The 27024-nt window shown below is 35.9% G+C and overlaps 3 protein-coding genes and 2 long non-coding RNA genes across 8 annotated transcripts; 1 reads left to right on the plus strand and 4 right to left on the minus strand.

The window, feature by feature from the left end:
- Positions 1 to 8: 8 nt before the first annotated feature.
- On the plus strand, positions 9 to 2434 carry LOC107431888 (thylakoid lumenal 15.0 kDa protein 2, chloroplastic). 2 transcript variants are annotated; one of them, XM_025079665.3, is made up of 7 exons: positions 9 to 185; positions 895 to 1225; positions 1343 to 1428; positions 1543 to 1633; positions 1710 to 1778; positions 1867 to 1976; positions 2095 to 2434. In XM_025079665.3, exons 2-7 carry the CDS (start codon positions 1033 to 1035, stop codon positions 2185 to 2187), a joined length of 642 nt encoding a protein of 213 aa, XP_024935433.1. In that variant the 5' UTR covers positions 9 to 185; positions 895 to 1032; the 3' UTR covers positions 2188 to 2434. The 2 variants fall into 2 exon arrangements, with proteins under 2 accessions (XP_024935433.1, XP_015898393.1); XM_016042907.4 differs by lacking the exon at positions 9 to 185 and having other exon boundaries at positions 785 to 1225.
- Positions 2435 to 3037: 603 nt separating this feature from the next.
- LOC107431869 (auxin-responsive protein SAUR50) lies at positions 3038 to 3690 on the minus strand. The gene has a single exon (XM_016042891.4). The coding sequence runs from the start codon at positions 3620 to 3622 to the stop codon at positions 3212 to 3214; it is 411 nt and encodes a 136-aa protein (XP_015898377.1). The 5' UTR covers positions 3623 to 3690; the 3' UTR covers positions 3038 to 3211.
- A 6691-nt stretch (positions 3691 to 10381) lies between these two features.
- Positions 10382 to 12034, minus strand: LOC112493588 (uncharacterized). Its single transcript, XR_003058067.3, has 2 exons — positions 11768 to 12034; positions 10382 to 11075 (listed from the first exon to the last, which is right to left on the minus strand). It is a non-coding gene; the product is annotated as an uncharacterized LOC112493588 (long non-coding RNA).
- A 4297-nt stretch (positions 12035 to 16331) lies between these two features.
- Positions 16332 to 17611, minus strand: LOC107431896 (uncharacterized). Its single transcript, XM_016042919.4, has 2 exons — positions 17067 to 17611; positions 16332 to 16942 (listed from the first exon to the last, which is right to left on the minus strand). Exons 1-2 carry the CDS (start codon positions 17400 to 17402, stop codon positions 16676 to 16678), a joined length of 603 nt encoding a protein of 200 aa, XP_015898405.1. The 5' UTR covers positions 17403 to 17611; the 3' UTR covers positions 16332 to 16675.
- A 5467-nt stretch (positions 17612 to 23078) lies between these two features.
- On the minus strand, positions 23079 to 26653 carry LOC125419272 (uncharacterized). 3 transcript variants are annotated; one of them, XR_009634919.1, is made up of 6 exons: positions 25925 to 26653; positions 25308 to 25387; positions 25102 to 25163; positions 24421 to 24475; positions 24172 to 24313; positions 23079 to 24033 (listed from the first exon to the last, which is right to left on the minus strand). It is a non-coding gene; the product is annotated as an uncharacterized LOC125419272 (long non-coding RNA). The 3 variants fall into 3 exon arrangements; XR_009634920.1 differs by having other exon boundaries at positions 23079 to 23764; positions 23857 to 24313; XR_009634918.1 differs by having other exon boundaries at positions 23079 to 24313.
- Between the last annotated feature and the right edge of the window lie 371 nt (positions 26654 to 27024).

A 27024-nucleotide genomic window follows, 5' to 3' on the forward strand; every position in this document is an offset into this window, starting at 1 on the left:
TCCTTGTGGATGGTGAAGTTACTATCTATTTTTTAATGGAAGATGTATGTGTATAATACAACGTTATATGCATACTAAAGATAACCGAGAGAAAACCCCTGTGGCACAAAATTGAAGAGTTGTGTTCTATTCCTGCACCCCTCACATGCTCGTCATTTCCATATGTCCATAATGCACGATCGAAGGTCTTGCCCCTTTCTTTGCTTATTATACAGGATCTTGAATTCGTATTTAGCCTGGGGGGAAAGACAAGATATAAGCGTTCTTTATTTTGTTATTATCTCATCTTAGCATCTTCGTTTTGTGTTTTAAAAAGCAAATAATGGAGCTCTTACTGAAAACTAGGAAGGGATATAAACACACTATGAATTGTAATACACAAGCACGAATACCATATTCTTTGAGTAGAGCTATTATTCCTTGCGTTTTGCATGCTTTTAGGTAAGAAGACCAAAACCAAAACCAAAATAAATGGAAGTTAACCATAAACTTCAGCCTCTAATGTCATTCCATAATAAAATCTGAATATATATATATATATATATATATATATATAAGGATGTTAACAAATCCTATTTTTACCCCGGTTGTATAAATAACGTTTTCTACGTCAAATACTAAAATTTAGGCATATTGAGAGAGGAGATGAGAGGAAAGAGAAGGAAGAAAAAATTATGAATTGAGGAGGAAAGATTATAGAGAATATGTTGGAACTTATAACTCCTCTAATAAACTTTTTACAAAATTGGACAGTTTTTTTTTTTTTTTGGGGCCATCTCACATGTTTTGCATAACTTTATTCCATCTGATACGGTAAAAAAAATTTTGGATAAACCAATGGCCATTCTATGTAACATGCTCTAACAAGCCTCAACAATCTTCCAATTTTGACAGTAAACGCTGAAGAATATTTGTGCGGTTATATTTCACGCGCCTTGAAACGCTTAGAACTGAAAAGTACACACCCAAAAGGGGGTGATAGTAATCTTCGTTATCCGGAGGATCAGAATCCAGATTGAGCTGCAAAGAGACATGGCTTATCTGCAAACACCTTTTTCATTCCAAGTGACTTCGCGTCATGCATTGACAAAGCCACCTATAACGTCGTCGTCTCATCTGTCTCCAACGAAACCCAGCAAGTGGATCAGAGACTTTGGATCCAAATCGTTGAGTTTAGCTCTCTCAGGAGCTATCACGTTCGGCTTTTCTCTTGCAGTACTTGCAGGCAAGTTATTGTTCAAAACAACCGCATCTCCTTAAAATAAGCAAAATTTGTATCTCACTTTTGATTATTTTTTCACCAAACTGAGAAAGAAAAAAAAATGCAATCTTTTATTGTCAGCAAAAGAAGGGGTAAACAAGCCAGAACTGCTTCCCAAAGAGTTTAGTCCCGTCATTGACGTTGCCGGCTTTCTCTCTGATGGCCAGGTTTCTGCCTTCTCTCTGTTTTATTATTATTATTATTATTATTTTGTTTTTAGCATTTTTAATCATTTCCTTCTTCCTGTTGTTTCAATGTGTTTAAATGGGTCAATTTTGCAGGAGAAAAGACTTGCCCAAGAGATTGATGACATTGAGAAGGATACTGGATTCAAGCTGAGAGTTCTGGCCCAGAATTATCCTGACACACCGGGTAAGCTTCACATTTTGTAGCCCATAATTTGGTTTCCTGTGTTACTTCAATATGAACCAATCAATTTTTGTTGCAGGTTTGGCTATAAAGGATTTTTGGCAAGTGGATGATAGAACTATAGTCTTTGTTGCTGATCCCACTTTTGGTAAAGCTTTCTTTTTTTTGTATATTTTATGCTGTTTTTGACTACTCTGCCATGGATGATTTAGATGAAAAGGGGTTTCTTTAACCAGGAAATATACTAAATTTCAATGTGGGGGCTTCAGTTGATCTAGATATACCTCGTAGCTTTTGGAGTCGTTTGGCTGGGAAGTACGGGAATATGTTCTATTGGAAAGAGAAGGTGGAATGGTCTTTTTATTGCTTGGTTTGGTAGTCATATTTATTTAACAAGGTTGTTTCCATGATAGTGGCTTCTGTTGGAAAAAAAAAATAATTAATTACAAATTTGCATGAAACAGGGAGAGGATGCATCTATTGAAGCAGCAGTCATGGCAATATCTGATTGCTTGAAGGAACCTGTAGGCCCTAATAATTGCTCCGAGGTTAAGTAAAACCATCATGAGTACCCGTCGAGATTTCTTCCATTCTGTACCTGCCAATTTTGTAATGTGTGTCATGAAACTAGGTGTGTAAATCTGTGTAGAATGTGGAAAGACAAAAACAGAGAAAGATGTTACTGTTTATTTCTTTTAAATTCATCTTACTCAAGTCAAATGCGTTATGTAAATATAGAGTCATATATTCATTTGTCTTCATGAAATAATAGAATAAGAGACCACAAGTTGTATATTACCGTTATGCAGAAGTTCTATATAATTCTAAACCCAAGGACAATTCAAACTTTGCCCCATATTTGGATCATTTACATTTTCATGATTGCCTTCTTTACTAGGTGATAATAGTATATACATGTCACGAAAACATGATTGTCGTATGGACTTACATTTCCATTCAATGCGAAATTAATAGGAAGTTTGCACATCTTACGTCTTTTGCCAAACTTTGTTTGAACCTTGACCAGTACCATTTGTCAGTAAATTGCACATGGCATCAATTGTGATGCAAGTCTCAAATGCCTGGGAAACTACAATTGGCTCTGTTCTTGACAAATATTGATTGAAATTCATAGTCCACTACATGTTTGGATATTTTTCCTTCATTTTTGGCCTCATAACCCTACCTTCATTGTTGTTTGGTTTTGGTTGCCCACCTAATCTATGGCAAAAGGAGCGAGCTACCAAACATATGTTATAATTTGGTTTGAAAATCTGATAGCATTATTAATGTTGACTAAAAATCTCAAAAAGCAAGTTTCAATTCTAGCAATCTTGCTTCAAAATTTTAATAACATTCCCGCAGTTCACGATTGAAATAAATGGAAAACAATAACAACAATGTAAATACCATCAATATATATATATATATATATATATGTTTTTTTGCTTATTGTGTTTGTTTATTAATTTTTTTAAGCATTGAGTTTAATTTTGCACATCTCAGCGACATAATCAGCAACACATATCGACATGGAAAAAAGTTATCCTAAAGCTAAACACGAAAACTGATTTTTTTGGCCTACTGTCCCCCTATGACGGTAAGATTACACTCCCTCCTTTCTTGTAGAATCTTCTGCATTTCCTCAGGCAGGCAAGGAACAGCAAGAGCACCCTTCTGTCTGAATCCATATTCTTCCTTAGCCTGCTCTAACAAACTCAAAAACGCAGGGCAAGATAAGTAACCAAGCTCTACAATAAACCTCTCCTTCTCAGTACCCTTTACTGCAAAAACTGCAAAATGTCCTTCCTTTACGTCTTCTGGTACCTTGGTCGATGACACTTCCAGTTCCGGTTCTTCATCACTAAAATTGCAGCGATCAGGTCCTCTAATAGCAGCCAAAGCGGAGAAACCCCTTTTTAACTTTCTAATGAAGACTCTAAGCATCACCAAGCCTCTCTTTCTTTCTTCCCTATAATTGTTGGTCGACATTTTAGGGAGGAAGGTCTTATTTAGAAGTTGGATAGTAGTTCTGTATTTGCTAAGTAATATATGGTAGAGCAGATTCCTATATATATTGGTGTGAGGAGAAACAAGTGGGAAATTTTATTGTCTGATGGGGGCCACAGCCACAAGCATGTCGTTCAATGCAGCGTTTAATGGGTTAGAACTCAGAACTCGGTGCTTCCACTTTAACACGTCTATAACGCGCCTTCTCTGTCTCTATTTAGTGGCTTTTCAATCTTACAGATTTCTAAGGATTCAAAAAAGTCCTCTGCAATGACTTCACTAGTCTAAAGAGGAAAATTGTAGGACTTCGTATTAATCGTTCTTTGTCCTTCATTCACGTCGTTGATGTTTTATGCTTCAAGGTTGACCCAACATCTTGTACCAAAGATGTCGGCACGGCGAAAACTTTTTCTTTCTTTTGTTTGTTGTTAAGCAGTTTATTTATTTGCACAAAATTTTTTATCGTTTTGATGTTTTCTGTAGATTGATTTTTTTGGTTTTGCTTAATGAATAACAGACCCGTAAATAAAAAGATTGACCCCAAATAAAAGCAAAAGCAAACATAAACCAAATCGAGTAAAAATCCATATCGTCTGAATAATCAATCCATCGGCAATAATAAAGCAAATGGCAATGGGTGAGTGTACTATTCCAGTAGAAGCATTTGCATCTGGATATCATATAAGATCCGTTCTCCATCCCTCCCACTCCCGGGAGATAATTGAGACAGACTTGGGTACTACTTAGCATAGTTTTTGCTTCTGTTTAGAAATATATCTAAGAATCGGAAACATGTTTTGGAAATCATTTAAGCATTTCTGAAAACAGATTTTAAACCTTAAATATTGTTTATGATTTCTAAAATCATGTCAAACAGAACTTTTTTATACTCTTTCAATGGATGAGTCACATACCATAGTTAGCGAGGTTACCATGTTACATTAAATTAAACCATCTGTACATGATATCTCTAAGCTCCCGAAAGGGCCGATGGATTAAAAATTGGTGCTACTTCTTAATTAAATATTACCATCTTGATTTGGAAATGTTAGCAGTCCTAGGTTGATTAGAACTTTAGCAGTATTTTAGAAATTCCTTTATTTTAGGATTAACTTTAGGAGTTTGTTATTTTAAGGTTTTCCAAATGTAGTATAAATTACTTTCTAATGAATAATAAAAGTATTCTATTTTACTCTCTAAATAAGGTGTTTTCTCTCTTCTTCTTTCACGTCTATTACTTATATGGTATCAGAGCGGTAAAACCATTCAAGTCCGTTGCGAAGATCCATGTACAGGATGGCACTACAAGGAACACACAAGGGAGATGGTGGTAGTGGTGGCTCAGGCACAACATCCACCATTGTTTCGTAAACAGGATCTCATATCTCTCTGCAAATTACTACCCAGAGATTAAATGGAAAGAATTTTCTGAAGTGGTCAAGATCGGTGTTGATGGTGATCCGGGGTAAAGGAAAGTTAGGTTTTTTGGATGATTAAATTCCAAAACCAAAGCCAGAAGATCCAACCTTTGCAATCTAGGAAGCTCAAAATTCTACAGTGATGGCATGGCTCATACACTCCATGGAGGATAACATCGCAGACACTTACATTCTCTTTCCTATAACCCATAAGATTTGGGAAGCTGTTACTCTGGCATATTCAGACTTGAAAAATACATCTCAAATGTTCGAGTTACGCAATAGAGCTCGAAACTTGAAACAAGGAGACGAAGATGTCACTCAATAGTATAATGAGTTGACAAAGTTATGGCAAGAACTTGATTGTTTACTACACCAGCCTGGAAGGATCCCGAAGATGCAGTGTTGTACAAAAAGATGATTGAGAATGACCGAGTCTATGATTTTTTGGCAGGACTCAATAAAGATCTTGACAATGTGCGAGGAAGGTTGATAGGAATAAGGCCACTACCTCATATTGAAGAGATTTTTGCGGAAGTTAGAAAAGAAGAGTCCAGAAGACGAGTTATGCTTGGAGGAACACCTAGTGGATTTCTAGAGAATACCGCTCTAGTGGCTCGAGGATCTGGACCAGAGAAGATTGGAGAAAGTAGAAATGCAAAAAGGTGGTATGACCATTGTAAAAGGTCTAATCACACAAAAGAGACATGCTGGAAACTCCATGGAAAGCCATCAAATTTTCAATCCAATCGAACTCAAGGCAAGGGACTTCAAGCCACAATTTCAGATTCCACTCCGAAGCCAACTTTTGGATTAGATATGTTCACAAAGGAACAACTTGATCAACTTTGGAAACTTTTGAATCCTCCGGTAGAGACACCAACCTAGCTCATGACACAAACAGGTACAAGTTTTACTGCCTTAGGAGGAAAACAGGAGATCTGGATTGTTGATTCAGGGGCTATTGATCATATGATAGGGTGTGAACGATTATTCACCTCGTACACATCCAGTTCAGGACGACAGAAGGTCAAGGTGGCCGATGGTTCGTTATCAGCAGTTGCTGGTGTTGGAACAATAAAACTGAATCCCAACTTGACTCTTCGAGGGATTTTACATGTTCCTAAGCTAACATGCAATTTATTATCAATAAGTAAGCTTACTGCGGAGCTGAATTGTATGGCTAACTTTGTGAATTCTACCTGTGTTTTTCAGGACCGGACATCGAGGATGATGATTGAGTGTGCTAGAGAACTCAATGGACTCTACTACCTTGAAGATGAACTCTTCGAGAATAAGAAGTCATCAATAGCTTTAAGTGTTTCAAATTCTGTTTCCAATTCTGTTTCTAGAATAAATGAAATCATGAAGTTGCATTTTCGTTTAGGACATCCTAGTTTTCAGTACGTGAAATGCTTGTTTCCTTCTTTGATTCATAAATCTGATGTTTTTCAATGTGAATTTTGCCAAGTGGCAAAGCATAAATGTATTTCTTTCTTTTTACATCCTTATTGTGCCTCAAAACCTTTCTCTTTAATTTATAGTTATGTTTGGGGACCATCTAGAATTCCCTCGCTTACTAATAAACAATGGTTTTTTACATTTACAGATGATCATTCACGTGTCTGTTGGGTGTATTTGTTAAAAGAAAAGGCTGAGGTGGGGATTATTTTTTAACAATTTCATTCCATGATTAAAACCCAGTTTCATGAAGTTATTAAAGTCTTTCATATTGATAATGGTACTGAATATTTTAATAACTATCTTAGAAATTTTTTGAGTCATAATGGAATTATTCATCAAAGTACTTGTGTAGATATCCCACAGCAGAATGGAGTTTCTGAGAGAAAAAACAGACACTTGTTAGAAGTTGCGAGGGCAATTTTATTCACATCTGGATTACAAAAGCGGTTTTGGGGGGATGCTGTTTTAACTGCTTGTTACTTGATAAATAGGATGCCATCCAAAGTCTTAAAGTATCAAACTCCTTTGATCATACTCCAAAAATCATACCCAAATACCCAAGTTTTCTCAAACCTTGGTCTTAAAGTTTTTGGGTGTACAGTTTTTGTCCACAACCTAGATCAAAATAGAAGTAAAGTAGATCCCAGGGCACATAAGTGTACATTTGTGGGATATTCCACGACGCAGAAAGGGTATAGGTGCTATTCTATGGAAAGAAGGCGATATTTTGTTTCTCGAGATGTTACATTTTTTGAAAATCAGTTTGTTGCTAGAACACAGATCTAGGGGGAGAGAGAGAACAAGGAGAGAGAGAGAGAACATGTTTTAGATTTTGAATGGGAATATTTTTGGGATTATGGTCCACATAAGGAAGAGATTAATTCAAAAAATTCTAGTTTTTCTCCATCAAATTCGAATTCATCATTCAACTTAGATTCTCCTAAAAATATGGCACCATCAAATTCAAATATATTCTCTCATGATAACCTTTCAAATTCGAATTTTCCTTCAAGTACTGATATTCAATTTAATTCGAATTCTGTTGTACCTAATCCTTCCACAAAATCTGGTTTCTCAAGTCCAAATCCTCATGCAAATCTGTTAAAAATCTAGATTTAAATTCGAATTCTATTTTTCTAGATTTTTCTCCATCTTCTCTCATAATTTTGTGCCCTCAATTTCGAATTCAACTCCACACATCACTTCTTCACTTTTGCCCAGTCCTACTCACATTCAAAATCAAAATCTCATCTCTACTTTTCCTCAAAATTTCGCCTCTTCCTCAAAAATCTTAAGTCAGATTCTGTTCATATTTACAGCCCTAAAAACAACACAAAAAAGTCTATTGATGTTACTTATTCTCGGGGCACAAGTCTGAAAGGTAGTTGGATACAAAGAGACTCACACGTCCAAGACTCTAATACGATGTCTGGTACTGAACTTCACTTGAGAAATGATGAGGAGGTAGAAGAGGAGACCCATGATAAGGAAGTGGAGCTGGTGCATCCACATGAAGGAGAAGAGTTACCTATTGCACTTCGCAAGGGAACTAGATCATGTACCAAACATCCTATAGGCAATTTTCTTGCTTACACTCACTTGTCTAAATCTGTACAGCAGTTAGTGTTCAATCTGCAGATCACAAGATTCCTAATACCAAAGAAGAGGCATTACAAGATCCCAAAGGAAGACAAGCTGTCATGGTTGAGATGGATGCTTTACAGAAGAGTGGAACGTTTGAAGTGGTCGAAGTTCCTCGAGACAAAATTCCAGTTGGATGTAAATGGATTTTCACCATCAAGTATAATGCGGATTGCTCAGTAGAGAGGTACAAGGCGCGACTGGTTGCAAAAGGCTACACACAAACTTATGGGATTGATTATGAGGAAACATTTGCTCCGGTAGCCAAAATGAACACAATTAGAGTACTATTGTCCATAGTTGTGAATCTGGATTGGCCTTTGCTTCAATTGGATGTGAAGAACATCTTTTTGAATGCAGAACTGGAAGAAGAAGTCTACATGGATCTACCACCAGGATTCGGAATTAGTAACAACTGCAAGAGGGGGTGCAGGCTAAAACGAGCTCTCTATGGTATCAAACAATCACCAAGAGCGTGGTTTAGCCGATTCTCGAAGGCACTACTTTGTCAACAGTACAAACAGACCAGATCTGATCATTCTATGTTTCTAAAGCATTGAGATGGCAAGGTAACTATTATGATTGTGTATGTGGATGATATCATATTGACTGGGGATGATTATGATGAACTAAAGAATATTGGGCGCACTCTTGCTAAAGAATTTAAGATCAAAGATCTTGGCCAACTACGATACTTTCTTGGCTTAGAAGTTGCAAGAACTCACAAGGAGGGTATTATGATTTGTTAGAGAAAATATGTTCTGGATCTCCTTACTGAGACAGGTATGCTAGGGTGCAAGCCAGCCAAGACTCCAATTGACCCAACAGTGAAGCTCGGTACATCAACAGATGGACAGCTAGTAGATAGGGGGAGATACCAGCGACTCGTGGGAAAACTGATCTACTTATCCCACACTAGACTTGATATTACATTTGCTATGAGCCGAGTAAGTCAGTTTATGCACGCTCCATGCGTAGAACACATGGAAGTTGCCTACCAGATGTTGAGGTATCTAAAAGGTACGCCAGAAAGAGGATTGTTGTTTCGAAAAACTGACAATCGAAGAATTGAAGGATGTATAGATGCAGATTGGGGAGGAGCAACTGAAGATAGACGATCTACCATAGGATATTGCTCTTTTGTTTAGGGAAATCTGATAACCTGGAGAAGCAAAAAGCAAACTGTGGTGGCAAGAAGTAGAGCTGAGAGCATTAGCAGATGGTATGTGCGAAGTAATTTGGTTAAGACTTCTACTCAGAGAACTTCAACTTCCTATGGAGAGTCCCATAAAGATGTACTATGACAACAAATCTACAATGAATATGACCTACAATCCTATAAAACATGACAGAACAAAACATGTGGAGATAGGTCGTCACTTTATCAAGGAACGAATTGAGGAAGGAATGGTATGTATAGCCTATGTACCAACTACACAGCAAACTGCAGATGTCTTCACAAACGGACTACATAGAGTCATGTTTGAAAGATTGATGAACAAACTAGGAGGTACAATCTGTATAGTCCAGCTTGAGGGGGAGTGTTAGCAGTCCTAGGTTAATTAGAACTTTAGGAGATTAGTTAAGAGTTCTTTCCTTAACTTTAGGAGTTTGTTATTTTAAGGTTTTCCAAATATAGTATAAATTACTTTCTAATGAATAATAAAAGTATTCTGTTTTACTCTCCAAATAAGGTGTTTTCTCTCTTCTTTTTTCATGTCTATTACTTATAGGAAATTTACTTACATATTACCATCAAATTTGATTTGGAAATTGGATTGGAATAGGAATAGTAATCATAAATCAACGAGCCAACTACAGGAAATGGTGCACCAGGCCCCGTATTGGAAAATTGAAAACCACATTCAAATATTGTCACATCAATTTTTTCTTTTGTAGCAAAGGACTTACTTGGCAATTGTCTGATTTGATGTTGGCTTTAACTTCCGACTACCTTGTTTTGTAAAAATAAACATCCAGCAAGCTAAATTATGTTAGTTGCAGCTGGTATTATTATTATTATTATAGGTTGGTAGAGGAAAAAAATATATGAGACAGAAAATTAATGTAATTTCATTTCCAATTTATCTCTTTTAATGCCACAACTACTACTTCTAATTTTCCGCGTCACACACTGTCTCAAAGTTCATGCATGTGATTGGTAGGACTATAAAATCAAATTCACCCTAATCATTCATACTATGTTCGTATTATTAGATGAACATCATAATCATCATCCATATCATCTCAACAAAATTATAATTTTGTTCTTAACATTAACACCTGAAATTATGCATTAAGAAAAAATGGTGTAAAATTAGAAATAGCAAATACATAATATTGTTTTGACCGAAAATTTTGACACGTATGTAATTGTGAATGACCTGATGAACCTAAAGACTTAAAACAGGAAATCAACAAGGAACACAAGAATATTATAGAACTGTATTTGGAGAATTTACATTTTCATGATTGCCTTTGCCTTGTTTAGCAAAAGTGATGATATATATATCACTGACTAGGGAGCCCAAGCTCTTTGGTTTTCCTTCCTGTCAGCTTGTAAAATAATCTCTGCAATTCGTCCTTAATTAGAGGCTGAATCCATATTTGCGTATACTCGTCCTTTAACTAGCCTGCTCTAACAAATTAACTCAAAAACGAATAAGGTTAATTCGATTAGTAGTAGTAAATTAGTATTCAATTCTAGATCAACCACAAACCTCCTCTTCTTCTCGGTACCCTTTAATTTACTGCAAAAATAATATCCTTAATTTTCAATTTTATTAGACTCTTTTTTAAAATTCAATTTTTATGGGTTTTTTTTTTTTTTTTTTTTTTAAGGTTTTGAGACTTTTTGAAGAGTTTCTTTCGCCGGCGAAATCCCCCGACAGCCCCATTCTGAATCCAGCCACCTGGAAGCAGTGAAGTTGTCAGAGAACCGCCGACAGGAAAAACGATAATCACAAAACCATAAAAACTTCTGCAAATTAAAATTGACAAAAGTTTTAAAAAAAATTAAAAAAAAAAAGTAAATAAATTAATTAATTAGAAAATAAAATTTAAAAAAAAAGATCTAGAAATTAAATTAAATTAAAAATTAAAAGTAAAAAAAGGTCTAGAAATTAGATTAAAAAAATTTTCCGCAAACATATATTTTCTTAAACTAATTACCTGGAAGAAAGAAAGAGACAAGTAAGATGTTCAACTAATCTCAGCAAATATATTGTAAAAAAAAAAAAGAAAAACAACATTTCATCATATCTCTATCAAAATAGAAAATTCTCAATAAAAGGATATATGATCAAACACAGTACTGAAACCGACGGGGAAAAAGAAGGGGAAAAAAAATTAATTAAAAAACAAGAGTGACAGAGAATCTGATATATAAATTATGCAAAAGAAATTACATTATATATATATATATATATATATATATATATATATATATGTATATTAGAATTTGATTCAAATATATATATATATATATATATATATGGAGAAGTTTAGTTTAGGATTAAGAGAGAGAGAGAGAGAGAGAGAGATAGAGAGTTATGTATTTGGGTTTGGTGGGGAGAGAAGAATATGGCAAAGGGCAAAGGCATACCTACTCTTGCTGCAAAGTTTTATTCTTTATAGTGACCGCTGTATAAGGTTTTGCTGCGTAGTGAACCAGGTCATGCCCCATGTGTCAGCTCCAAGGCTATCACTATGAATTTTTACTCACACTTATCAACCTGGTTTCCACTTTCCATTGCGCACTCTCGCCCATGGAACCTGTCTTTTTTTTATCCCCCATTTTTGTCTTTTTTCCAAATGAACCTCGATCCTATTTTATCGGCTTTCCTGCTTCCCTTTTCTGGCCTGATTTTGAATTCAGGCTTCACAGTTTTACTGTTTCATATGTCCGAACTCGGCTTGCCCAACTTAAACAATGGGCCACATGCATAACTATTTCTTTGAGTTGAGACAAACTCTGGGCCCCCTTTTTTTTTCATTTGAGCCCATTTGGACATTCTTAAAAAATAAAAAAGGGGAAATACCAAAAATAATTAACAGAATTATTTATTTAAAGAAAAAAAAAAGCTACTTCAAAAGAAATTTTTTTTCTTTTTATTCGTTTAATGGCCTTTAATGGTTTATTGAAAACCATATTGAAATTGAATAGAAAGGGCTGGTACTCAACAGGAAACATAATTAAGTCCAAGGGTATTCTGGTCCAATTGAGTTTAGTCATTTTTAAAAAATAAATAAATAAAGAAGAGAGAGAGAGAGAGAGAGTAAGCCCAGCTATAAATGGTGTCAGGGCCCAAATATTAATTAACCCAAGAGTATTAATGGTCCAAATGGGTGAATTTAGTCAAGACACTGCTGCTGATTTGTTGTCCCACAGGGGTACAGTAAGATAGTGCAGCAAAGATTTTAGTTTTGGGTTTACAAGATGGGATTTTACAACCAGTACCAGGGAAATCTTTCTAGTACATTTCTACTACTTTTGGGCTACTGCTAAAATGTCTATAAGATGATCACATTGATTAGCCAATTAGGCAAGCCGCATATCCACATGTGTGCGGGAATTGGAAGACTGATAATTTTTGTTTATCAAATGAAGAAGGGTGAGATAGGTTTTCTTTTAAAAAAATTTGCGAGAGAGATTTTAACACCAGATTAAATCCAAGCTCTATAGATTTGGAAAACACATATCTGTACAAAATGGTAAAGTTCCAATTTTTTTTTTTTTTTTTTCCAATTGCTTATGAGCTGTTATTAGCAATGGATTGGCATTTAGTTTGATTGATCTGTTTTATGAAAGGTGATAAAAATGAGTTAGTTTCTACCAAACCCATATGAATGAATGTCACTGAGTTAGTTTCTACCAAACCCATATGAACGAATGTCACCATCACATAGTCTTCTGATGATTTCACATTCATACATATATAAACTATGGATCTGGCAAAGTGATGGGGTGGAAAACGATTAGATTTTTCTGAAAAAGGAAGAATGGGATGGGGTCATTGCACATGCTGCATTATTTCATTTTTTCAGTTGCCCTCTTCTCAATCTCTATGTTGATGCCGACTAGAAAAAGCACCAACCAGATCAACTTCGTACGGATGTCCTTCATGTCTCTTACTAGTTACTAGCAGCAGACTAATTTCCTCGTCTTCCACAACCCAAGCCTTTATTTACTTCAAAAACATTTAAATATTTTCTGTGATCATCATTTTAGCAAAAATCTTGATGTTAAGCCAAGAAAAAGAAAAGGTAATTTTCATTCAAGTTTAAGACTTAACCACACAACCTAAGTCCCTGAACATGATCATATAGCTGCAAGTAGTAATTTACACTTACAAAACAAGTGACCAAGTTGGGAAATCAACAAGGGAAAGAAGAATATATGACATTTAACAGTGCAACACATTGATTAGATTATTTCTAGCATTGCAACTCTATTTGTCCACATGTATATCTCTTATTTTCAAGGACTCATGCAGAAAACTCATATTTCTACTTATCAGCATTCTCTTTCACAGCTTTCTTATCCCAAGGATTCTCTGCAGATCATCAGGTCGACACGGAATTGCAAGAGTTCCCTCTTGTGAAAACCCAAATTCTTCCTCAGCTTGCTCGAGCAACTTCAAGAACTCCGGATCGTTGAGATAACCCAGTTCAAGCACAAACCTCTTTGGTTTCCAACCTTCAGTTGCAACTACCACAAAGTGGCCTTGTTTAACCCCTTTAGAAGGTAAGAGCCTAGTTTGCAGCTTTCCCATGATAGACCTAAACACCCCAAGACTTCCCTTCCTTGCTGATCCCCCATAATTGATAGCTTTAGCCATGCTCAAAGTATTGCTCATGAATTCCAAAACAATGGCAGACTAGCCCCTTGACACTCTTCTTCTGTGAGACTGGTGGTATTTATACTTGCATAAAGTCTGAAACAGATTGCAGAAATATAAGAAGATTCTTGAAAACAGAGTGGTGATGAGGTAGGACCAATTTGCATGTGGTGTATCATTATAATCTATCAAAACCGCACCCCATTTTTCTGGGTTGGACGTAATTGTATCTTGGATATACATTTTCCCTATATAAACCCGTAATCATGGGGTCAAGTAACCACTTTATACGGTGATAGGACAAAAAGTACATATGGAAAATTGCTTTTCCTTCAGCCGTTTCATATCCGTTCCAGGGTTTACTAAACCTGCAGAGTAATGGAATCATGTGAATCTTGTTTAATTGGCCAATTAAATGCTGGGACTTTTTTTGGTACATCAAAATTCACGACTCAACATTTAGCCATAAAAACACTCATGACCCATTGACCCCTGTTAAAGAAAAGGTTTCAAAAATTTTATTCAAAAATAGAAATTCTGTTGTTTACCTTTGAGTTTTTAACTTTTTTTACCTGCTACAATATCTTTCTTTTTCCCCAACATTTTTTTGCTCCTCAACTTTTCCAAAAGGTTTTTACCAATAAATTCCAATTAGTGGAGAGATTTCTTTGTAGCACAGAAGAACTCTTATAGATTGCAACCATAAAAATCAAACTTTTGATAAGCATTAAAAATAAGAATTGTTGTTCATGACAGTGGTATAATACTATTCTATTATTTCTATTTTGGCTCAGTATATAAACCTAAAACAATTGTGCAGGTTTAGCTAAAATTCAATTATGATTATTTTATCCTTCAAAATGTAAAAACTTAGTAAAACATATCTAAACCAAACCAAACAAAACAAATCAGGGGCTCCATAACTTCTTGTAATTGTAATGATATTGGTACCACCGTACTTACATTTTTTCATTTTTCTTCTATCCTTCTTTAAGGCACAACACTTACAACTCTGGCAATGTGGACTACATACTATCTTATTGATTAGCGAAAACGATATTGATGCTTCTCCAAACGTATTCCGCATCCAGTCATCTACTTTATTCACAATATAACAGAATGTACAGTTATGACCAAAGAAACCCATCACTCTTTCTTCCTCGGAGTAAATTCAAGGCAAAAGATTAGCACTTCGCATTGACTAAACTGAGATTTTTAACTTCGACAATCCTACCATAAATTTTCTGTTAATGAACCGTGGTATATGGAAGCTGCAGGTAGTAGATAAGAAACAATGAAAAAAGAAACTCACAATAATATATATACATGATCTCATTTTAGACATTTTTACCGAAAAGCTCTGATATTTATATGAGCATCTATTGAGATCCTCAAAAGATTTCGCTTATAGAGACTAGATATAAACGAAGAAGGTGGAGATTGGAGACCTTGGGACAGAGAAAGAACTGCCAAATCTCTGAAAGGTGCAGCTGAGACATATGTTGTGTGCAGTGCAACCTATAAGGAAGCATCCTCACTTGTATATTCTGATTTGAGCATGGTAATCACCTCAGAAGCTACCAGTCACCATGAAATGCCACAGAATTTCTATGTTCATGTGATAACTCACAGTCTATGCTGGAAAAAGTTAGAGTATGAGCAGTTAGCAGCATACATCTGCTTTATCAGTCTAACAGGTACGCACAAAATATTGGGAAACCACAGGACACAAGCTATCAATACGCTGAAAACGGCCATCAAATTATGTAGGCTCCCACTAAAACTAAATCAACTTAATTTACACTTAATTAGTTAATTTCAACTGCTCAGAGTCAGCTGTCATGAAATGTCTCCAAATTCGAAGTGGCCATCGTGTCATGAAATGTAGTTTCCAGATGGAAGTCCTTAAAAATCAACTACTTGCTAACATAATAAAAAAATTATCGAGGGCATAGGTATTAGACAACTCAAGTTGATATGAAGGAAAAAAATTGATCAAGTTTTAAAAAATAAGCTGGTCATAAGCAAAATAAAACGGTACATAGAGATAAACACAACTTGGTATGTTTTTGTGGTATGAAGTTAGGCACTTGCAACAAATAAGAAAAATTTTGCTATCATCAAATCCCAGCATTTCTGGTCCCTAACCTTGATATATGTTTTGTGATTTTCATGTATGACCAAGCAACCTTCCAAAAAAGGGGTACAAGCAATCCAAAGATGTTTGACATGTGCATTGTGCAGTAAATAATCATTTACTCCCAGCAACCAACTTCGTGAGTTTTATAAGGCTGGTAAAAAATTTCAAATGGTGTCATGTTCTGCACATAAATATCAATACTACAAATAACTATTACTAAGCTGAGGAAGATAGTGACAAGTCATAATTAAAGTGTTGTCTCCAATTCATCCAGTTTCTTTCGGTAAATATGAAACATACTCATCAACCAAACTATAACCAATTACAACCGAGACGAAGTGGGTAGCTTCAATGGTTGAGCACCCCTATCAACGCTTTGCAAGCATGGGTTGGCAGCACATCACATGTTCTTCACCGATTACAATGTTCTTATGAAAATGGTTTTTTAGAACGATAACCTATGTAGAGAATATCGCTATGCATACATGCTAAGACATAGAAAATGGGATACTAGCATTATTCCGTAGGTTGATCAAACCGTCGATTTGCGCAGGAATCCAGTACCAGGATCATCCGAGCTCCGTGAAACCTCGAGACCAGTAACAATTGCAGCTGGAGGACCCCGGCGACACCTCTCTTCCATATCGTGCACCGCGTCAGGATTCCCAGAAAACAGAGCCTCAACAGACCCATCCCTCCGATTCCGAACCCAACCTTTCAAACCCAATTGATTGGCGTTCTCCACCGTCCAGTCCCGATAGAACACACCCTGAACCCGCCCTTTTATCACAACTCTTACCTGCACATCCCCAGAAAAAACCCAATAACCCAATTACTCAAAAGCCCTAACTTCAATCAAAAACAAAACCCACTAAAAAATATATATATATATATATATCAAAACCGAAAATGGGGGTGAGCACCGTTTTGGTAGAGGAAGGCTGAGCAGAGTCAGAAGAAGCGGAGCGAGCGGTAGTAGTCATAAGGGAGATAGGAAGAAGATGTCGAAAAGGAGGTGAACGAGGTTGGAACAGAGAAGGAAAAGGAGCAATAGAAAGAATAACACGATGGCAAAGCGAAAGAGAATAACGAGGAGGATGAAAGTGAGGAGGATGGAGATGGGAGATTCTATGAGAACAACTAGCATTTTTCTGGGTATTGGATTTGGAGCTCCATTTATCCACCAGAGGCTTCTTGTTGTTCCGAGATAGTAGGAATCTGGTAGCTCTGGATGTTGGTGGTGGAATCGTCGATGCCATTCAATTCCGTTGACTAATTATTTTTATATGTTTTTCATTAATACAATTTCTTTAATCCTTTCGAGAAGATTTCCTTTCCGCATCCAATTGTGTAGAAAATTGTCAGCACAGAGACTCTGGATGATCAACCCTCTACAGAACTATTAACACTCTCCGTGCTGCTATTGGTGCTCCCTAATCATCCGCCTGTTCTGCACTCCACCTAAGATCAACCCCACAATTTTGGGCCTCTAAGTTTGTGCTGCTTTTCGAAATCTCGATCCAAAATCTCCTCATCATTGTAATCTTTTAGGGGTAATTTGGCCCAACACTCTCATAAGATCGAGGTTAATGATTTTTGTCCTCTTATTTGATATTTTTTTGAATTTTTTTGAAAAATAATCACATTACAATTTTATTTTAGAAAAATAGCAAAAAAAAATTTTTTTTTAAAAATATTCAATTTTTAGTACAACAGGACCAAAATACCCTTTATATTTTTTTTTTTTTGGGTCTATTTTCTCTATCGAAATGCAACTTTCTTTTAGTTTGTTGTTTTTGGTTTTTTTTTTTCTTTCATTTCCTTTTCCTTTCGATACAGAACTAGGACATAAAAACAAAGCTAAGCTTTCCCTTTCCCTTTAGAAACACACCAGTGCCATTTTCACTTCAAGCAAAATTGTCCTCCCATTTGCCGGTGTCATAGAAGAACCAGTTTTTGGAAAATTGTTCTCCCTCCCCATGCCCATGCGATGCGATGTTGTTTGATATTCATCTTTGAGCAGAGAAACAAGTTTCTGGAAAATCAAAATTAGCTTGCAAATTTCTATAGAAGGTCCACATTTTCGTCAGTTAGTTTGCCGAAGAAGAAAAATGGCGGAAAACTGGAGGAAAATTGGCGGAAAATTCACGGAAAATGGCGGAAAATTGGCGAAAAATTGGCGGAAATTTTGTGAAAACTGACAAACTGGAGGAAATTGGCGGAAGTTCATCTTTTTCGCCAAATTTCCTCCGTTTTTACTGTTTTTCACAATTTTTCAGTTTTACACAAAATTTCTCCCATTTTCAAACCATATGCCACCTAAGTATCTTTAAAATCACATATAACAGCTCATAAATTAATTTCTTGCATACCCATATTAAATAAAAAGCTTAAAAAACCCTAAACTAATAAAAAATACAAGAAAAAAGAGAAAGAGAAAAAACAAAAAAAAACACATATTTCCTTACTTTCATCTAATAAGAAAAAAGATAAAATTTTTACCTAAGTTTAGTTTGAGATATAAGAAAATACAAAAAAATGAGAGTGAGAGGTGATGAGATGCAAAGAGTGACCTTAGAGAAACCCCACGAACGGCTGTGTAGAAACCCCACGAACGACTGTGTAGAGGAAGAAAGGAAAGGGTAAAAAAAAAACCTTTTACGTAATTTTCAATTTTATCAAGGGTATTTTTGTCCCAAGGTGACTAGTTTTTAAAAAACAAAATTTTTTTGCTATTTTTCTAAAATGGAGTTGTAAGTGGCTATTTATCGAAAAAACCCTATCTTTTTTGTTCTACCCCTCAATATCCATTGTAACCTTCAAACAAAAAAAAATTACTTACATATCCTATTATATTTTAAACCAAACAAAAATCAACTTTTTCTAAACGTCTTTACACGAACACACAAATACAAAAAACCAAACAAACGGCTTTACACGAACACACAAATACACGAAAATCCCAAAATTTCATAAAAGTGTCTCAAATTTTGCAAAAAAATTGGATGACTGTTCACCCTCGGTAATTCCCGAGGAAATCGTCGGTAACCAACAAATACCCTCTGGAAAAATTACCGACGGTTTCGTCGGTAATTCCCGAGGGTGTACAGTCCATAACATTTTACCAATTTTTTGGGCCCCACAAGTCCCATAACGTGTGTTGAATGCAAAAACATGGCAAATAGGGATTCTAAAATTATGCTAAGTAGAGAAAATCCCAAAATTTCATAAAAGTGTATCAACTTTTGCAAAAAATTTGGATGATTGTTCACCCTCGGTAATTCCCAAGGAAATCGTCGGTAACCAACACATACCCTTTGGAAAAATCACCGACGGTTTCATCGGTAATTTCCGAGGGTGTACAGTTCATAACATTTTATCAATTTTTTGGGCCCCACAAGTCCCATAACGTGTGTTGAATGCAAAAACATGGCAAATAGGGATTCTAAAATTATGCTAAGTAGAGAAAATCCCAAAATTTCATAAAAGTGTATCAAATTTTGCAAAAAATTTGGATGACTGTTCACCCTCGGTAATTCCCGAGGAAATCGTCGGTAACCAACACATACCCTCTGGAAAAAGTACCGACGGTTTCGTCGGTAATTCCCGAAGGTGTACAGTCCATAACATTTTACCAATTTTTTGGGCCCCACAAGTCCCATAACGTGTGTTGAGTGCAAAAACATGCAAAATAGGGATTCTAAAATTATAATAAGGAGAGAAAATCCCAAAATTTCATAAAAGTGTCTCAAATTTTGCAAAAAAATTGGATGACTGTTCACCCTCGGTAATTCCCGAGGAAATCGTCGGTAACCAACAAATACCCTCTGGAAAAATTACCGACGGTTTCGTCAGGAATTCCCGAGGGTGTACAGTCCATAACATTTTACCAATTTTTTGGGCCCTACAAGTCCCATAACGTGTGTTGAATGCAAAAACATGCAAAATAGGGATTCTAAAATTATACTAAGTAGAGAAAATCCCAAAATTTCATAAAAGTGTATCAAATTTTGCAAAAAAATTGGATGACTGTTCAACCTCGGTAATTCCCGAGGAAATCGTCGGTAACCAACACATACCCTCTGGAAAAATTACCGACGGTTTCGTCGGTAATTATCGAGGGTGTACAATCCATCACATTGTACAAGTTTTTTGGGCTCCACAAGTCCCATAACGTGTGTTGAATGCAAAAACATGCAAAATAGGGATTTTAAAATTATGCTAAGGAGAGAAAATCCCAAAATTTCCTAAACGTGTCTCAAATTTTGTAAAACAATATGATGACTGTTCACCCTCGGTAAATACCGAAGAAACCATTGGTAATTTTTCCAGAGGGTATGTGGTTGGTTACCGATGGTTTCCTCGGGAATTACCGAGGGGGTACAGTCATCCAATTTTTTTGTAAAATTTGAGACACGTTTATGAAATTTTGGGATTTTCTCTCCTTAGCATAATTTTAGAATCCCTATTTTGCATGTTTTTGCATTCAACACACGTTATGAGACTTGTGGGGCCCAAAAAACATGTAAAATGTGATGGACTGTACACCCTCGGTAATTACCGACGAAACCGTCGGTACTTTTTCCAGAGGGTATGTGTTGGTTACCGACGATTTCCTCAGGAATTACCGAGGGAATACACTCATCCGATTTTTTTGCAAAATTTGAGAACTTTTTAAACAATTTTGGGATTTTCTCTCCTTAGAATAATTTTAGAATCCATTTTTTTCATTTTTTTGCATTCAACACACGTTATGGGACTTGTGGGGCCCAAAAAAATTGGTAAAATGTGATTGACTGTACACCCTCGGTAATTACCGACGAAACCGTCGGTAATTTTTCCAGAGGGTATGTGTTGGTTACCGACGATTTCCTCGGGAATTACCGAGGGTGAACAGTCATCCAAATTTTTTGCAAAATTTGATACACTTTTATGAAATTTTGGGATTTTCTCTACTTAACATAATTTTATAGTCCCTATTTGCCATGTTTTTGCATTCAACACACGTTATGGGACTTGTGGGGCCCAAAAAATTGGTAAAATGTTATGGACTGTACACCCTCGGGAATTACCGACAAAACCGTCGGTAATTTTTCCAGAGGGTATTTGTTGGTTACCGACGATTTCCTCGGGAATTACCGAGGGTGAACAGTCATCCTATTTTTTTAGAAAATTTGAAAACTTTTTAAGCAATTTTGGGATTTTCTCTCCTTAGGATAATTTTAGAATACATATTTTTCTTTTTTTGCATTCAACACACCTTAGGGGACTTGTGGGGCCCAAAAAATTGGTAAAATGTGATTGCCATAGGGTTTCGGTAATTACCGACGAAACCTTCGGTAATTTTTTAATCAAAAACAAATTGACCGTTTTCATTTCTTAATGCTGTTTGATCATTTACTTTGCCAAAATTTATCATTAATAATGCTACATTTAGCATGTTATTGGTTGGAACACACATGATTGAAGTTGCCGGATGGAATTGTTGTGAGTCTTTTACGATGGTGTACAAATGTCAATTACCGATGATGCATTGGTCATTACCATTGGGCAGTAATATCATCCATGCAATAGTAAGAAACATACAAACAACTGAACCAAAAACTGAAGACGGAATGATATGTTATCAAAACAATACGACAGATGAATTTGACAATAAAAGAACACATAAAGCCAACGTCTATTACGCCAAAACACACGTTACGCGGTTGACCAACTAATTGCATTCCTGACTACATTTCATACACACGCATACCACATAACATGGCCTCATTGTCTGAATATAGCATCATGCGATTGATGGGCATTCGTTTCAGTGGTGCTGTTGGTTGTTAGTGCTATCAAGAGGTACGGCGGCGGAGCATGATCGGCTGCTGTGACCAACCTATTTGCACCTCCCGCATCTATATTGATGACGCTCCTCTCCTTGAGATTGAATCCTCTTCTTTCTTGGTCTTCCTGACTGTTTGCCAATTTGAGGTGGAAGTACAACCTGGTTTATGACATCATCTGGAGCATGCCACTGACTTTTATCTCCAAGTGGATATATGGTTTCCGAATATGCATCACGGAGTGAGTCAACTGAGTAATGCGCCGAGCAAAGGAAATATGGAGAGATATGTCGATGCTTACATGCTGCAATTGCATGGACACAAGGAAATCCACCAACGTCAAATTCCTTGCATGAGCACGTCTTATTTTCTAAGTTAAAAACTCCAACGAACATGCCATGGCCAACAACTTGAAACTCATATAAGTTCATTGGCATAACACATAAGCCTCTGCCATTATTTGAGCGGTCCTGCATGATTTTTTCCAACCAATTAGTAACAGGAGTTTGCATTGCAGCAGCGTTAGTTCGACGTTCATACCACCACCTTTGCAAGACATCACGAATGTGATCTAGTAATGGCAAAACAGGTTTATCCCTAGCATCAATAAGCACAGAGTTCATGCTCTCTGCAATGTTAGTTGTCATTATGTTGTATCTATTGCCCGGAAAATGTGATCTAGCCCATTTTGAAGGACTTGCATCCTTGAGATATTGTACAGCTTCAATACTAACCCCTTCTAAAAGCTGCATGGCCTTATCAAAATCCTCAACAATATATGCTCTAGCTGCATCATTAAAAGTTGATATAATCGCGTTGACATTACCTTTAAACTTCTTAGCACGTAAATTTGTACCAAGATGATATGTGCAGTGGCCATGGTGATTATTAGGAAAAACTGTACGTATTGCTTTTGCAATGCTCTTGTGTCTATCCGATATAAAAGCTATATTCGGATCATCCTCAAATGCTTCTTTAAAGCTCTCAAAAAACCATGTGTAAGCCGCATCCGTCTCCCCATGGCCTATTCCATAAGCAAGTGGATAATTTTGATTGTTCCCATCCAAACATGATGCAATATATAACAAACCTCTATATCTATTCTTCAGTATAGTTCCATCGACAGCTACGACTCTCCGCATATGCTGGAACCCTCTAATGCTAGCTCCAAGTGCCATGAAAAAATATAAAAATCTGTTTTGATCATCAGTTTCAATTCGAGTAAACGTGCCTGGATTTTTGCTCTTCAAAACGTGACTCCATAAAGGAAGTTTTGCATATGAATCTTCTGGCGTGCCCCACAAACCTGATAGTGCAACTTCCTTAGCGGCCCATGCTTTGTTGTAGCTTATGTTTACTCCGTAATTAGAGCGAATGTCATGCACGATATCTCAAGGTTTGTATTGCCTTGAAATCCCATCAAACATTGGCTGGATGATGTCTCCGATAACTGAACTTGTTGCTTGACGATGATCCCTTTTCATGATATTTAAAGAGCAAATATGCTCATCCTTGAAGGCCCTAATCATAAAGGCCTCTGTATTATCACCATGTAGTTTGGTAGCACGCATTTGCCACATGCAATTGTCGTTTGCACATACAACCTCATATCGGACTCTATCCGACTTCTTAACCTTGAATTCAAAATTTCTCCTTAGTGCATAAAGACTGATCTTCTTCTGTAGCGCATTCTTACTCGCAAAGATTTGGTTGATTCGAATGATTTCATGGGCATTGATGGATGAGAAGCGATGGTTAACCCTAAGTTCAGCCATGGTTGCGGTAGAATCCTATCGAATGTCCAAATGGTTTTCGGTACAAGGAGAGGCAAGCACATCATCATTCACATTATCAATTGGACTACTACCATAAGGAGACTCACCATGTCGACTATCACCAGCTAAAAGTCCCGAATGTTGGGTCCAACAAATGTCTCGTAACCCATCAATGTCAAAATCTCGAACACCAACTCGCACCACAATTGGTATAATGCCAAATTTTAGTGACAGCACTAAAAGCATATGGGGCACCTACACTATAACGGAGACTAATTTGATACCTGGATGAAATCAAACGAAATGTCTGCGGTTACTTACAATATTTAGTATACAAGTTTCAAATAAAATAATTAAATACCTAGAGTATCCATAAAGAAATATAAAGGTTCAAATATAACAATTGAGACAATAGCTCATACCCAGTAATAATAGAGGAAAGTAGTAAAATACACTTGCCTTCATGAACATTAAGGTAAGACCCAATTCCGTGGCCTGTACCATGCCGATAATCAAGACCATTTTTCTATAGTGGAACTCAAGCAAGAATGTTTAGGGCATTACCTATAGGAAAATGAACATGTACCTTCCTATCACACAAACTTACAAGAATATAGTCAATACATTTCATTTAAAATGAAACACATAATTTAAAAAATAAAATAAAATACCATTGGTTCCATTAGGAAATTGAGCATTCCCAAGTGCAATATGACCCTTGAGGACCTGCAAAATAAAGCAAACAAAATTACTTTACAAGACTCAAAAAAATATAATAATAATAATGATAATAAAAAGGAAAAACAAAATAGATTAGCACTTACTCCAGTATAGCATTTTCAACTATATCACTTTTTAACAAGAACATTTGAAAGTAGTTAATAAAGTAGGAATTAACATATCCATGTCAAAGTTCATTTTAAAAGTGGACAACCCTTTATTTCTCTTGATATATTGGAATTTGTTATGCATCGAATGTCATGCTAGTTTTTGAAAGTGGTTGCTAAAGTAGGAATTAGCATATCCATGTCAAAGTTCATTTGAAATTGGAAAACACTTTATTTATCTTTATATGGTGAAATTTGCCATGCTTGCAATCATTCCATCATTATTTGATTAGTGTGTATTGAAACTGCACAAGCAGAGCATTGCATGCAAACACATAGAAATATACACAAGCTGTGTACTGACAAATTGTCTGATACGGTTTATGTCCTTTTACATTCCTCTTTCAGGAAATATTTAGGCCACAATACATCTCAACTGGTATCTCAATCAAATGTTAGATGTTGCATAACAACCTAAAAAAACCAAAAAAAAAAAAAAAAACGAAAAACAAAAAATGAACTTACAATTGCTTTTTCTTAGTCACTTCGTCTCCCTCCAAGAAGTAACCAGAAACCCCATATATCTCCTACATCCGTATATGCACTAAAAGCTTAGACATCTTTTTTTTTTTTTTTTAGTTTTATTGTTTTCATAAAAAGCTTTTCCTCAAAAAAGGGTATATTGACTACTTGTCCAAGAAATAAACAGATGCACAAGTTTCACGGATTACCTGCTTATCCAACTAGACAAGATATTGCACCACTGCAACGCCATCTCGAATGTGTGCTTTTTTCAAACCTTCCAACTCCACTGGGTTCCAAGTTTTTAAATTATCAGTTGTAAATAAGATAAGGAAAAATCAGAATTCAAACTAAATAAATTGATTGCAAAAAATTTATTCATTCTAAGATATCAAATTGCAAACAGAAAATTAAACGTGACACGTTTTTACTGGAAAATGAACAAAAGTCAAATCTTTGGATAAAATCACAGGTTTAATTATATCAAGTTTTTAAATATTTTAAATTTCCTCATTATAAAGGGTTGTCTGACTATTTGAGGGCTATCTCTAGTTTGCATTGTCACCTTGTCTTTTAAAAGGCAAGGTATAAAGTTCAATAAAGCATCTAGGATAAGAAGTAATCATCCCTTGAAAAGAACAAACTTGTAAGAACTGCCAAATTTAAAAATAACTTCTTGTCTTCTACATATTGTCTCAAAAATATGAAATGGACATTTTACATATTACATATTGGCATATGTCCAACTGTACGCACCAATCAAAATATGTATCTTAAATATGAACAGAAATCTATGACAAGAAATGCACGGTCAAGTTTAACATACCTATCAAACATGCTCTGTAGTATGCACCAATTTAAGGTCCACTCAAGGGTTTTAGTCAGTATCAAACGACGACACTTTCCTTTTGAACCAGATTTGACAGTTGGACCAGCACCAGGGACCCATTTTAAGATTGGAAATGCAAGTACTCCCTTGTTAAGCATTCCAATCAAGTAGTTTTCCTTCTGCATCAATTGCATCACCACATCATGAGCAGAAAGATCCTTAACCACACAAAGCTGTTGAAAACTTTGTAGCTGGACAACCTTTTCAAGAATCGCTGCCCATGGCATGGTTTGAATTTTATTATATGTAATATCAAGACTGCAAGAAAAAATCTTGGTCATTGTCCTAAAAAAATGATACATTCAGTATAATCACCACCAAATATTGCTGCATATCAAATTTTGAGTCATACCTATTGTAATAGAAATGACGGATTCCAAGAGTTACTCTTCCTATTAATCATTTTAGAAATTGATTCCTTAATATATATATATATTCCTTTTTCCAAAAAGAATGTTTATACAAAGCAAAAAGGGAGCACAGGACAAGACAAGCTCGCTTAGTTCAACATTTGATAACCCAAACCCACAGAAGGCATCTGCAATACTTTTTTGTGAAGCTTCCCAAATGCAGGCAAACATATCAAAACTCTTAGATTTTCACCAGCTATTTGACAGTACCACAGGGAAGAACCCACCCAACCAAATGCAAATCTTGTTGTTGATGCCTTGTGTCATGTTCCGCATGAATATGGAGGAATCCTTGAGGCTTATCCGGAATATTCAAGACTCTCCATGAGAATTCATGATAATTCAAGAGAAATCTGGAGGGGTCCGAAAGATTCTAGAAGCTTCTAGGTAAGAGAATTCTAGAAAGTTATAGATGATTTAAGAGAAGTCTAGAAGGTTCTAGATGACTCAAGAGATCTCTGGAAGGTTCTAGAATACTATAGAACAATCTAGGACATATGTACCTTTCTAGAACATTCTAGGATCATGTAGTAAGATGGCTTTCTAGAATAGTCCATAGAAATATCTAGGAGAATTATCTAGAATCTTATTTAGGATAATGCCATGTGTACAAGGTCTAGAATGTTG

This window comes from Ziziphus jujuba, chromosome 11 (assembly GCF_031755915.1).
Source record: "Ziziphus jujuba cultivar Dongzao chromosome 11, ASM3175591v1".
Classification (NCBI taxonomy): Eukaryota; Viridiplantae; Streptophyta; class Magnoliopsida; order Rosales; family Rhamnaceae; genus Ziziphus; species Ziziphus jujuba.

What these genes read in the sequence shown, in the direction of transcription:
- LOC107431896 (XM_016042919.4), bottom strand. Translation starts at nt 17,402, where the DNA reads ATGGCATCGACGATTCCACCACCAACATCCAGAGCTACCAGATTCCTA. An exon ending in AGCCTTCCTCTACCAAAACG is followed by an intron (nt 16,943 to 17,066) that starts GTGCTCACCCCC and finishes GGGGATGTGCAG; the next exon opens with GTAAGAGTTGTGATAAAAGG.
- LOC107431888 (XM_025079665.3), top strand. Translation starts at nt 1,033, where the DNA reads ATGGCTTATCTGCAAACACCTTTTTCATTCCAAGTGACTTCGCGTCAT. An exon ending in GAATTATCCTGACACACCGG is followed by an intron (nt 1,634 to 1,709) that starts GTAAGCTTCACA and finishes TTTTTGTTGCAG; the next exon opens with GTTTGGCTATAAAGGATTTT. An exon ending in TGTTCTATTGGAAAGAGAAG is followed by an intron (nt 1,977 to 2,094) that starts GTGGAATGGTCT and finishes TGCATGAAACAG; the next exon opens with GGAGAGGATGCATCTATTGA.
- LOC107431869 (XM_016042891.4), bottom strand. Translation starts at nt 3,622, where the DNA reads ATGTCGACCAACAATTATAGGGAAGAAAGAAAGAGAGGCTTGGTGATG.